Raw genomic sequence first — 13,589 nt, 5'->3', positions numbered from 1 at the left:
CAACGCCTCCAGCAATCAGAGTCCATTGCCAACCAATCAGCATTCTCTCCTCGTGCAGTATAAATTGCGGTTGGAAAATTTCTTGTGAGCTATCCCGATGAGTTCAAGACGTGTCTCTTTTTTCCAGCAATTCTTAAGAAGGAAGTTCTTCTTTTCATTACTTCTTTCAAATGATATTTTTGTTAAATATATACAGGTGCTAAAGAAACCTTTTTTAAAATTACATATAAATTACTCTGGTAATTTGATCAAATATATGTTTTAGCTGTGATTACAATAAAATCAAATATGCAACTCAACCTGTTAAACTTCAAGTAATATTGATGTTGGTTTAGTCATATTGTATTCTCGGAAATTGTGTATATGTACCATTTTATATTTTAATGTATAAGTTGTTTTTCAAATGGGGACAGAGTGTAGTATATTGTAATAGCTGAGCATTTTGTCATACTGCCCTCTCTGCTGGGCAGGTGTAGATCAAGTTTGTTCAACAATGGCTGCTTAGTGAGTCCACATGGTGAGTCTTTTCTCAATGCAATACAGAAAAAATATGAGGTCAACTTTCAGGTGTTAAAACTCACCTTCATTTTTGTCTATTTTATTGATCATCCTCCTCAAAGGGTCGATGTACTTTGACAGCTGCTTCAGTTTGTCTAAGTATTGCTGTTCCTCAGTCTGTGTCCGACCAGCTGGGCTTGGGACTGAGCCTGGGTTCACTGTAACACCAAAGAAGGACACTTAGTTTGGATTTCAGGGCCTTTATAAGCCAAGGTAGGGGTCACAGCAACATTTTTCCCCATACACTGTAATGTTTCAGATGCATACATTAAATATATGGCTGGACACTGAAACCTAGACAACTGTTAACCTGTCTACAATGGCCTGAGTGCCAGTGCATGCTCTGGCACTTAGAGTCACAGATAGCAGGTGTCAGCTCTGTTACAAAGTCTGTGTGCCGGTGTTGGCTCCGATAAAGAGTCGATGTACACTGGTGTCGGCTCTGGCAGAGAGTCTGTGCGTGTTAGTGCCGGCTCTGGTACAGAGTCAGCATGAGCTGGTGTTGCCTCTGGTACAGAGTCAGTGTGAGCTGGTGTTGGCTCTGGGCCAGAGTCAGCGTGAGCTGGTGTTGGCTCTGGGCCAGAGTCAGTGTGTGCTGGTGTCAGCTCTGGTACAGAATGAGCGTGCGCTGGTGTCTGCTCTGTTACAGAGTCAGTGTGCACTGGTGTTGGCTCTGGTACAGAGTGAGTATGACCTAGTGTTGGCTCTACAGACTCAGCGTGAGCTGGTGTTGGCTCTGGTACAGAGTAAGTGTGCGCTGGTGTCGGATCTGGTACAGAGTCAGTGTGCACTGGTGTCGGCTCTAGTACAGAGTCAGTGTGCACTGGTGTCGGCTCTGGTACAGAGTCAGTCTTGCATTGGTGTCGGCTCTGGTACAGAGTCAGTGTGCACTAAGCTGGTGTTGGCTCTGGTACAGGGTGAGCATGAGCTGGTGTCGGCTCTGGTACAGAGTCAGTGTGCGCTGGTGTCGGCTCTGGTACAGAGTCAGTGTGAACTGGTGTCGGCCCTGGTACAGAGTCAGTGGGAGCTGGTGTCGGCTCTGGTACAGAGTCAGCGTGAGCTGGTGTTGCCTCTGGTACAGAGTGAGCGTGAGCTGGTGTCAGCTCTGGTACAGAGTCAGTGTGTACTACCATTATTTATTGGATAAGACATTCAACTAAATCCCCTCTATCCTTTAGGATGGACATAAAAAACCTATAGTACAATTTCAGTTAATTCTCCTTGTACTGGAAAACATCTTCCCTCAACCATCACCACCATCTGGCTATTTATTACTTTGCGCTTTGTTGGACCTTCCTGTGCACAAATTAACTGCTACGTTTCCATACTTTCCAACAGTTACTACACCACAAAAATACTTCATCAACAGCCAAGTGCATATAGACAGCTGGATACTCATTGGGATACAGTTCCTGAAGGTGCTGAATCTCACTGGTGTAGATAGTTCCATGAATGTCTGCGTCCTCTTATTCTTTACAACCAAAGCAATTTCTTGGTGGCAGGATGTCCAAGTGTGGGGGCACGGAGACTTCACAACCATTCTTGATCCTGACATCATACAATGTTAACATATGCACTGTGCAGTGGAATCTCTGGGTAATTATCAGGGGCATGACCCCTAGTTGATGCATTATTCCCTAGCCCAAATTGCTCCTACTGATATTTCAGCTGAGATTAGTTAACACAGCATTGAATAAATGTGGCGCGCGCAATTTTCGTAGAAAGTTGGAACAGGTCAACCTCTTGCAAAGGCTCAGCAAGTCACACCACTAGGATCTGTCCATAGAGACAGGATGGACCCAGCTTTGTGCTGCTCTCTGTCAAGTTAGAAAGTGCAAGTGTAGATGTTGCGAGGGGTTAGGAGTAAGCTCAGCGGTGGTGTCCTCCAATCAGACAGCCTGCTAACATTCAGCGTTGGGTAAACACCTAAAGAATGATCATGAAGACAGTGATAGAGACTGGCCACCGGCCGTGGGCTTGTTGAACAAGGAGTCACAAATGACTCAAGAAGGGAGGAAAGCAAATGATTCTGAGACCATGACACACGTCACTTCTATCAGGGGTGTGTTGAACCACAGCTACACAAAAAATAACAACCCTACATTCAACAAATCCCAATTTTCCCTTACCCTCCTGAGCTGAGGAAAGGTGCTGTACGCCAACATCTGACTTCATAGTCAGGTAATTTCACAGCCAGGAGGTCAATATACCTCAGATCAATATTTGTACTAGCTTATTCGGATAATGGTCACCCTTCTATGTAATCAATCACCCCCAGGTACCCAGTGTCCCTTGCAGCATATATTCCAATCCCTGACTTAGAGGGCTTGCTAGTGAGTGCTCAGGGCTGTGCTGATGCTGTACTGCAACAAGCTACTGGTTTAGCTCATCTCAGTTTGAAAGCAGTCACTCAGCCCCTCACTGTGACAGCCTTGCTGAGATTAGTTCTCAGCCTCTGGGGTCTCCTTTACAGTTCAGTCTCTAACCACAAGGCTGACTCATGTCAGCTCATTCCATCACTAATAAAACTCTGCCTGGCACACTATCACAGTTACAGTGAAGCTCTACAGTTAAAGATTTTAAAACTGGACCCAAGGGGCACCATAGAATAAGCAGAATTAGGGGCTTAACCAATGTTACACAATATTAGTGTGGCAATGTAACTGTGGACAAAGTAACTTTATACGCCTCTGCTAGATGTCTCAATGAAGAGATCTTGAGACTTGTATATTTGAACATGAACCCTTTATTGTTAACCTTTAACTATTTACAGATCCCAGGTTACCATCTTGCATGGTACTGCTCACCATACAGGCTGCTTCCAGTGTTCTCTCTAGACTGTTCTCTCAGTCTGTTACCATGTGACTCTATGCATCATACCGTGAGCAGTGCTATTCTCCAGTGCCATATTAACCCTTGCTCTGTCGAGCAACTTTACATTATAATGGAATGCAGGCACATCATACAATATCCCTCTTTCTTCTCCAAATAAAACTTTCCTTTCCAACAGAGTATAACTACTTATAATCTCTAGCTTTATAAATTCAGACGATTTTGAGGCTCGACAGTTCTTCCACATCTCGGTTTGTCACAATTAGAGGAATGCTAATAGTAGTCATGTTTCTGGTACTTGGCTATCTGCATTTGATTCGCTTTTTGCGCTCCTTCAGGATGCATTTCTCTTTATTAACAACCCATATGCTTTTTTCGGACACTGGGTTTGTCCCATTCCTTTTGCAGGGAATGTGCACTCTGTTCATTCCTAGAGTGGACTTGAATTTTCTTTTTCTGCGGTGTCCGCCATGTTCTTGCTGAATGTATACATTTCGCAAATGAAACCATCATTTCCACTTGGTTTGCAATCTCAGCCAAACATTTGTTTGCTGTTTTATTTTCAAACCGTTTTGCAAGCTTATGAATCTTTTCATTTAGCTCAATAGTTCTTAGTACACCTGAGACATCCTTTCTTCTTCTTCTTCTAGTTCCTTGCACTTCAGCATCAGATTCACATTTTAAGATGTTATTTTTGTCTTTTCTTTCTCTATCTGCAACATAACTTTGTCCTTCATTTTGGCTTCACTGTTGGCCAGGTCTCTCTCCGGCTAAGTCTTACCTTGTTTCAGTTCTGTAATTGTGCTACTCATGGCCTCATTACGCACTTGCAGTTTGCAAAGTTCTACAGCTTTTCCTTCTAATGCCACCTCCTTTTCATTCAACTGCTCCTTCAGTTCTTCAGTCTGTTCTTGTAGCTTTTGGCTTCTTCCTGGAATATTGAACATTGCTCAGTCTTCTCTGCCAACTGGTTTGTCAGTTTGTTCAGAATGACATTAAATTCATTTTTCTTCTCTTCGTAATTTTCCGTAGGAATAAACTTTGTCCTAAGGAATTCCTGTAGCGTGTGAAGGCATGTCAACAGGCTTTCCTTTTCTTTGCGAAGCTCGCTTGCTTCATCTTGAGTTTTCCTGTAATTCAGCAGTCTCTTCAAGTTTCTTCTGCTGTGCATTCCACTGTTTAAGACAGCCTTTATTTCTTCATGTGCTGAATGGTTACACATTGCTTTTGCATTTGATCTTGAAAGACAATCAACTGTTCTTTCAACTGGTTATTTTCTTGTTGACCTCTTGCCAATTCACTCTGGGCTTCAACGCATCATTTCATTGCTGCTGATAGTTCCAATGCAGCATTTTCTCGAGTAATATTCAACGCCCTTTTCAGCTACATATTGATTCTTCAAGGAGTCTTTCAGGGTTGCAACTTTTTTGCGTGCCTTTTCTACCTGCTGTTTTGTCTGGCTGTATGCTTGGTTGAGTTTTCCCAACTCCTGCTTTGATTTGCCAACTGAAGAATTGAGGATCATTATTTCTTCCTGGTACCTCTGTGTCATCTCTGGAATTTGTTTGTTCCGATTTTGAACCGTTTGGTTCATTGAAAGCTGCAGTTTATTATGCATTTCAAAGGCTCAACTTGAATCTTGCGCTTTAAATCTTCCGGTTCAGCTCTGATGCAAACATTTTCCTGTAGAACAGCTGCACTTACTTTTTCCACGTTTTGTTTCTTTTGAGTTACCTCAGATAGCTTTCGTTCATGCATAGCCATCTGCTCACTCCACACTGTCATCTGTGTCCCTCGCTCTGGGGTCATTTGGCTCCCTCTCTCTGGGGTTTTCTGTCTCCTTCGCTCTGGGGTCTTATGTTGCCCCCGCACCAGGATCTTTTGTGGCCGTCTCTCTGAGATCTTTCATTGCCCTCTCTCTAGGGCCTTTTGGTGCCCTTGGCGTAGTTGCCCTTTCTCTGGGATCTCATCCAATTTTCTGCCCATGGCTTTTCTTATAAATACAGCTTTAAATTGTGTTGCCTCATTAAGACTGAAAGTGCAGAAACCGTTTTTTTTGCACTCAGGTTGTCGGCTTTCTTTGTTGCAAGTTTGCCACGCTTTTGTGCTTTTGGCCATCGGCCAGCTCGTTTTTTTTTTAAACTTTGAAAACTCCTTTTTTTAAGGCCACTGCAGTGATTTCTTTTCTTTCTTTCAAACTCTGCAAGTTCCAGTTTTTGAACGCTCTGGGAGCTTCGGCAGGCTCATGGTTCGATTGGGGCCTTTTTATTTGAACTTGAAGGGACAGCACTTCTTTTTGCTCCGATTGCCTCTTTTTAAAAATTTTCAGAGCAGCAGCAACTCTGTTTTTCTTAAACTCTGCAGACTTTTTTTTGTTCTTACTATGCTCTGCAGGCTTCTCTATTTAACTCTGCCAGCCTTTTTAACTTTCTTTTCACTGCAGCCGTCTTCTAGCTGCCCTCTGGATGCTGAGCCCTTGGGACCTAAAATGTAAGTATAGCTTTTTTGTATTTTTGCTCACCATCTCGTGAACTGTGTCACTCAGGTTCTTGCAATTTTCTGTAATGGACTTCCTCTTGCTCTGGCAGATTCCTCACTTCTGAGTCTGTAGTGAAGCTTCTTCAACTTTTTCTTCAAGTTTTCTTTCTTAGGTGCGCGCCTCTCTAGTTAGGCTTCAGTTATTTTCAGTTTTTCATCCTTTGGGATGCTGTTCTGTGTTCATGCATTTAGCTTCCACCTTTCATATCACTGTGGATCACCATGTTGGATTATGGTACTCTGACGCGATATCTTGTAGAAGCAACCACTGTTGCCACCGTGTTGTACTATGTTGATAGTGCTGATATCCCACCACTGCCAATCATGTTGTATTATGGGTTCTTTAGATGTCTCAATGATGAGATCTTGAGACTTGTATATTTAAACATGAACCCTTTATTGTTAACCTTTAACCATTTACAGATCCCAGGTTATGTCATGCAAGGTGCTGTTACCTCCATGCAGGTTGCTTCCAGTATATTCTCTCTAGACTGTTCTCTCAGTCTACTACCACGTGGCTCTATGCATCATACTGTGGGAGGTGCTATTCTCCAGTCCCACATTAAACCTTGCTCTGCTGAGCACTTTACATTGCAATGGCATGCAGGCACATCATACAACAAAGACTCCTAATAATTTAATAGAAAAGTTTAAAAACAGGTCTACATGGGGCAGTGAGAGCAGAAGCAAGATATTAACCCAGCCACTGCAGCCCCATGACAAGCCAAGTTCTGATGAGAACAGGTAGGAAGCCAAGTTCTGATGAGAACAGGTAGGAAGCCAAGGAAGGTTAGATCTCTCAATACTTTCAGAATGGATTCTTCATCCCAGTCAACATTCCTCCGTCAATAAACACTACAAGAAATCGATCAGCTGTGCATCAACTAGTTTCTGTGTCTATCTGCATTGCAACAGTGGCTGCACTACAAAAGGGTCATTCGCTGGCTGTGAAACGCTTTGGGACATCTTGAGGTCATTCAAATGCAAGTTCTTTTGTTTCATACTTCCCTGTTTTAGGAACATAGGAGCAGGAGGAGGCTATTCAGCCCCTCGAGCCTGTTCCCCCATTCAATTAGATCATGGTTGATCTGTATCTGTATCATCCATTCTCAGTCAGAGGGCTGCTTTGAGTATTCACCTGCTATTCCTAATTCTCCTTCCAGTCTCTCTGTGTTTCTGGCAGTCAACTCAGTCTCAGGCTTCGTCTGATGCTGTACTGACTGCTGAGAGTACAGTGAGACCTCCCGTTTACTCAGGAGAGTCGAATGGTATCAACACAGCTGATGGTGGGCTGCGTCCACCTCCCCTGCTCAGAATATTTCAATAGTGCAGAAACATCACAAGTGACTCATCATTGCTGACCACCTTCTCCACTGTTTCAACGCAGTGGGAAAAATACAACAGAAGGCAATCTGTTGGCAAAGCTTGGAGGCATGTGACACTAACACCATATCCCTGTCACTCAACATCAAATCCAATCTAAAACAACTTTATGCAACATGAGTCAGCCTTCCTCTAGTTAATGGGATGGAGGGAAATAAAGAATGCTAAAGACAATTAGAAATGCAGCGTAACCAGGTGCTATTATTTATCTCTTCACCACTTAACTAGAGGCTTGCAAACACCATACCTGGAGTGTTGAGGGGGCCTGGAGAAGGGACACTGAAATTCTGGGGTGTCCGTGCTGCAGCTGGACTCTGTGTTGTCTGTGCTGATGGACTTGGCAAGAAGGCACTTGGCGATGGAGCTGGACCAGAACTGCAATAAATCAATCAGATTTTGGTTTGGTTTTTGACAGTCAGTGGATGTACCCTAGAATATCTCTCATTTTAGTTGATTTTATACTTGGTTTAGAATTTTAAATGAAATAAGTAAAAACAGTCAATCTGTGTTTCATAACAATTAATCAACACCATGAACTTGCCTGCAGGGTTATACATCTTAAGTTTTCCGACAAGTAGTTAAAATTAGCTGGAACCAGCTGCAGGAGCATTATGGATACACTCTCTCAGCTTACGGTGGATGAGGGACAGACAAGCAAGAAAGCTTAGAGAGGTGCACTGAGGCAGTCTGACTATAAATTCACTGTGTAAAACCATCTGATATTAGGTAGCCACAGTCAGGCTGGCATATTTAGCACTGAGCAGTTACAAATAAAAAGACACCAAGTTAATTGTCCTGCCTGTTGTGTTGCTTAACAGTAACTCCCATCCTATCTAAGAAAATATGGTAGGGTCAGACTCGATGGACCAAATGGCCGCCTTTTGTGCCACACTCTATAATTCTGATACTTTTCACATGTCAAGGAGTGAGTCATGCTAAGGAGGGTGGAATCAGGACAAATTCTCTTTCAGTTAGGTGTTTTTTGATGTTAATGAGTGAAGTACTCCTGTTCCCATGAAGTATCTGACACATTCTAACTACCAGGCCCAGGTCTCCTCTCAAATAAAAACTTAAAGGGACAATGGGATATGAGTGCAGTTTAGAGTGTTAAGAACATCACCTACAATAAAGGTGAACTGATAGGTATATACACCTCCCCCTCACTCTGTATCCATCACACAGGAGGAGGCTGATTCCGGAGCAGGGAGCCTTGTGAGGGCTGAGACTTAAGCTGTCAGAGCGCAAAACATCTGTGAACCTTGGATGTGGATGTTACGAGTTCATAAAGACAAAGATTGATCCATGGGTTAACTTTACAATTAGCATATCACATTGAACTAAACCTGAACATCCCCTTTCTGTCAGATAATAGCAAGACAGAAGGAACAGTGGCAAACACTTGTCAGTCTCTGTTTGAACAGGGCTGAACCTTTACCTGAAGCTGGTAGCACGTCTAAAGAAGTCAACCTCAATCTAAGGCCTCTTGAGTGTCTAAACAATTAGAATTATAAGGAATCCATCAGTTTGTGAGGGTGACCTCAATGTGACAGATCACTAGATGTTCAACTGATACAATCACCACACGGGCCTGACATCAATGAGCTTTTGCTTTTAAAACACTGACCCTTTCTTTTTTTGAATGCCTGAAACCATTAGAGGAGGTAAAGTAGCCTTGTGACATGGGTACTGGACCGGTAACCCGGCGTCTGTGCATTCAAATCCACTATGGCAATTTATGAAATCGTATTCAATTGATATGGTCATTTTTCGATGAACACCAGAAAATGATGACCATGAAAGCTGCCCGACTGATGTCAAATCCACACAGTCCACACTCGTGCTCTTCAGGAAAGGGGGCCTGCCACCCCCAACAGGTCAGCCCGAGAATGATTCCAGCTCCATGCTACGTGAGTGACTCACAATGTCTTTGGGGCAACTAAGGATGGCCAATAAAAACTGGAGTCAATGCCGTCCACACCCTGAGCACCAATGGAAAATAAATTAATCACTTTGTGAGAGATTCTCTTTGGAAAGTTTTTAAAGCCCAGGAGAAATAGAACATTTGTTCTTCCTCTTTCAGTGCTGCTTTGTGTGCCAGGATATACTATAGTAGGTGAGCGAATTTTGGATTAGAGAGCCACAGTGCATTTTCTAGGTTTTCAGCAGGTCAGAGTTCTATTCAAAACTTGACTTTACCTCATGCTAAAAGCAGCAGTCAGTGCATCTGCTTTGGAGACAGGCAAAACCAAAAGAAAAAGCAGTGTGTAACATCTGATCCAATTACAGCTGATATTAATACGCACAACCAAAGGAAACAACACCTTCCAGGGTCCCATCCATTTTCTTTTGAATAATTCATTCACATGGCGTATTAAAGGATTTCAGACTCACTAAAATTTGAATTTATGGGACAATGTAGTTCTAAGATGTTCCAGACTTTCCCTTTTCACTTTTCTGCATTGTCTTTCAGTATGGTTTATTTGTCTCGCTTCATGATTTGCTGCCTTGCACATTCTCTTACAGGTTTCCTTTGGAGGGAGGAAGAAAGGATAGAAAAGAAAAAGAGCTAGAAAAAGAGCGAGATAAAGACAATGAAAGGGAGTGAGCTGAAAAAACCGATAAAAATAGGCATCTTTATCGATGTCAGAGAACAGGCAAAGAATGTGGCAGAAGAAACAAAATAGTTTCTGTGTGGTGCAGACAGAGGCTGAGAGAGTAAATGCAGGACTGATGGAAAGCACACCACCACACAATGGATAGGACAAGATCTCTTCATCTCTCACACTCTCTGTCTGTTGTTTGTATGGCTTGAAGCAGCATCAGAGGAGAGTGGGGCACGTTCAGGATTGGGACTGAAACTGTTAGGTGCTATAAAGAAGGGATTGAAGTGGGGCTATAGCAAGAGACGCCTCTCTACAGACAGAGCTTACAGATTCAAAGCTACACAAAGCCTGACAGTGTAGTGGGAGAGAGGTCCCAGGAGAATAGGAACTGTTCCTATTGATCATGAATTAATCATGTTGAAGATGTCACAAACTGGTGCACGACTAGAAAAAGATGCAAAGCGTTACTTGTGAAAACAGCTTGTTACTAGAGGAAGCCATCAGACAAGGAAATATTTATTGAGATAAGGACAAGTTAAAACAGGGCTAAGTGGATCAGTGATGACAAGAATAGACAGAGAAACACACAATTACAGCTGGAAAGCAGCCCCCCCACCTCCCTCAGTTTGTTACTGAATGTAAGTTTTAAATGGCCAACTCCAATATCAAGCACTTACCTTCTCACTAATGCTCAGTTTGGGATCTGTCAGGGGCGCTCAGCTCCTCACCTCATTACAGCATTGGTCCAAACATGGACAAAAGAGCTAAATTCCAGAGGTAAGATGGGAGTGACTGCCCTTGACATCAAAGCAGCATTTAACCGAGTGTGGCATCAAGGAGCCCTAGCAAAATTGGAGTCAATGGAATGAGGGGGGAAACTGGCTGGAGTCATACCTAGCATAAAAGAAGATGGTTGTGGTTGTTGGAGGTCAATCATCTCAGCACCAGGAATCACTGCAGGAGTTCCTCAGGGTAGTGTCCTAGGCCCAACCATCTTCAGCTGCTTCATCAATAACCTTCCCATGATCATAAGATCAGGAGTGGGGATGTTCACTGATGACTGCACAATGCTCAGCACCATTCACGACTCTACAGATATAGAAGCAGTCCACATCTGTGTGCAGCAAGACCTGGACAATATTCAGGTTTGGGCTGATAAGCAGCAAGCAACATTCGCACCACACAAGTGCCAATCAATGACCATCTCCAACAAGAGAGAATCTAACCATCTCCCCATGACATTTGATGGCATTATCGCCACTGAGTCCCCCACTATCAACATCCTGGGGGTAACTATTGACCAGAAACTGAACTGGGCTAGTCAGGTAAATACTGTGGCTACAAGAGCAGGTCAGAGGCTGGGAATTCTGCGGAGAGGAACTCACCTTCTGACTGCCCAAAGTCTGTCCACTATCTACAAAGCACAGGTCAAAAATAATGATAAAGTATTCTCCACTTGCCTAGATGAATGCAGCTCCAACACTCAAAAAGTCTGACACCATTCAGTATACATCCCACTTGATCAGCCTTCTATTCACCACCTTAAACATTCACTCCCTTTACCACTGGTGCACAGTGACAGCAGTGTGTGCTGTCTGTAAGTTATTAACAGCAAACTCATCAAGGTTCCTTTGACAGCATCTTCAGCAACCCGTGACCCCTGGCACTTAGAAGAACAAGGGCAGCATATGTATAGGAACACTACCACCTGCTAATTCCCCTCCAAGCCACACAAGGAACCGTTAAAGGTGGCAGCTCTCCACCTCCTTCTCAAGGGCATCAGGGATGGGCAATAAATGCTGGCCTTGCCAGCGCAGCTCACATCCCATTACAAATAAAAAAAATCTGAATGCCAAAAGAAACCCAAGTCACATGTAATCGGTACAAAACTGTCACTGTAGAACAGAACTTTAAATAAGTCAAAGACAAATAATCTTCCTATAATTATACAGGAAGTAGCAAAATGGCTTCCACAGTAAGAGTTTTTATCTTCTTTGAGATGTGCATTTTGAGCAGATTTCTTTGTGTGAAGCAGATGTCAAATGCAGCTTTTATCTGTAAATTATGCGACACATTTCCAGTATTATCCAAAGCAATTCAGAGATAACTGTTACATGTCGGAATTGAAAATGATTCTGTTCCATGGCATGAGGCATTTCTAGATCAGCTAAAGTGCAGATAAGATGCATTCCCACCCAATGTGTTGGATGTGGCAGAGATGTTAAGGTATGAACATCTAAACTTAGTTACTCCCACTTTCCCTTCTCCTTGGAACATTGTTAATGCTTATCCCAGTCCTATACATGCTCTTCCTTTCCCAGCTAACGACCCTGATCTTGGTATTCTCTAACATCATAGAAGCTCCTGTTAACTCCCAAGATATCCTTTGCCTTGTAAATTCTGGTCTACGATCACCAGTACAGCCTGACCCCTATCTCTCTACTGCTGAGTTTGATGCCTGTGTTAATTCCCTCTGGATATCAATGCAGAACTTTGATGAGCCTGTCCTAGTCTTGGACAGCTCCAAATTTGTACGGCCTAGTGTATTCTCATTTCTCCTGTCCGTTCAATAGTCTAAAATGGGCAATAATCCAATCAGGTGTCAGTTAACTGCAATGGAAATTAAACTGGGGAAGAGAGTTGTATAACCAGGTGGCTGATCCAATAACACCTGTTCACAATACTGCTCAAAGCCAAAGTGCATACCCACCCCCCACATTCCTAACCAACAGTGACCAAATCGTAGATAGTTTCACCCTTATTCCTCTTTATCGATCAACATTCTTGTTTTTACCAACTCATCTGACCTTAAATAGAACTCCCACCTATCCACTGTTGAATCTGCTTCCAACAAGCTCTTCTCTAACCTCAAAGCTTTCCCTCAACAACTCTCTCTATTAAAGCTCAAATCTGCCCCAAAACTTGAACAGTACTCCCATTTTCTGGGAATCGCATTTCATCACTCTTGCTCAATAGGCAATTCCCTTCTCACTCTTACCTCTCCACATTAATACCACAATAGTGCTCCTTAGACCCTCCTGCTGCTCCTAAGCTTCATTCTAAATGCTCGTCATGTTGAAAGCAAGACTCATTGAGGCATCCTATTCCTTCCCATTCTTTGCTATGGCAATAAAGCTACGGAACTCCTTACTTAACTGAAATTTCCCCATTATCTTCAGGCTATTAAAACACCACTTTGGTGTCACCAAATCACCAAGTTCTGGCTCTTCACTTTGCTTTCTTGATAAACATAATGGGGACAGTTCTCTCCACATTACCTAGAATTAGTGTTCTGGGCTGGTTCAGACACATCATATTTTGAAAAAAAGATCAATCCATTCCATCTCCAGATTCGAGAATTCAGTATTGGATTCAAGAAGGAATCTTTAGCATTTTGTATAAATAATATTAGTTGCATTGTTTAAGACATATATTGACTGCATTTGCCTGACACTGATGCTGCAATAGTGTTTAATTAGGATGGTCCTGTCCTTTGAACAGTTAAAATGTATAGCTGGGTTAAAACCTGCTGCACACACTATCCTAATGAACGTCTCTGCAGATGCTGGCAAAACAGTCTGAATACTTAACTAATAAGAGTGAGGTCAGTTACAGTTTAATACACTAATAATAGCTGGTCCAAAGAGCTGATGCTGGCTTGCGATCATTAAATCA

The 13,589-nt window shown here is 42.8% G+C and overlaps 1 protein-coding gene across 10 annotated transcripts in view; it reads right to left on the bottom strand.

Annotated features, from left to right (window-relative positions):
• med15 (mediator complex subunit 15) overlaps window positions 1–13,589 on the bottom strand; it is a 110,017-nt gene that overhangs the window by 19,655 nt on the left and 76,773 nt on the right. For all 10 annotated transcript variants that reach the window (XM_078553783.1, XM_078553787.1, XM_078553785.1 and 7 more), the window contains 2 exons: window positions 7,559–7,686; window positions 582–716 (listed from right to left, as the gene is read on the bottom strand). In XM_078553783.1, coding sequence (XP_078409909.1) covers window positions 582–716; window positions 7,559–7,686 — 263 coding nt within the window. The remainder of the gene's footprint in view (window positions 1–581; window positions 717–7,558; window positions 7,687–13,589) is intronic.

Source organism: Cetorhinus maximus, chromosome 12, assembly GCF_964194155.1.
Source record: "Cetorhinus maximus chromosome 12, sCetMax3.hap1.1, whole genome shotgun sequence".
Classification (NCBI taxonomy): Eukaryota; Metazoa; Chordata; class Chondrichthyes; order Lamniformes; family Cetorhinidae; genus Cetorhinus; species Cetorhinus maximus.
Note: the sequence above shows the minus strand (reverse complement) of the source record. Positions and strands in the feature narration are given on the sequence as shown.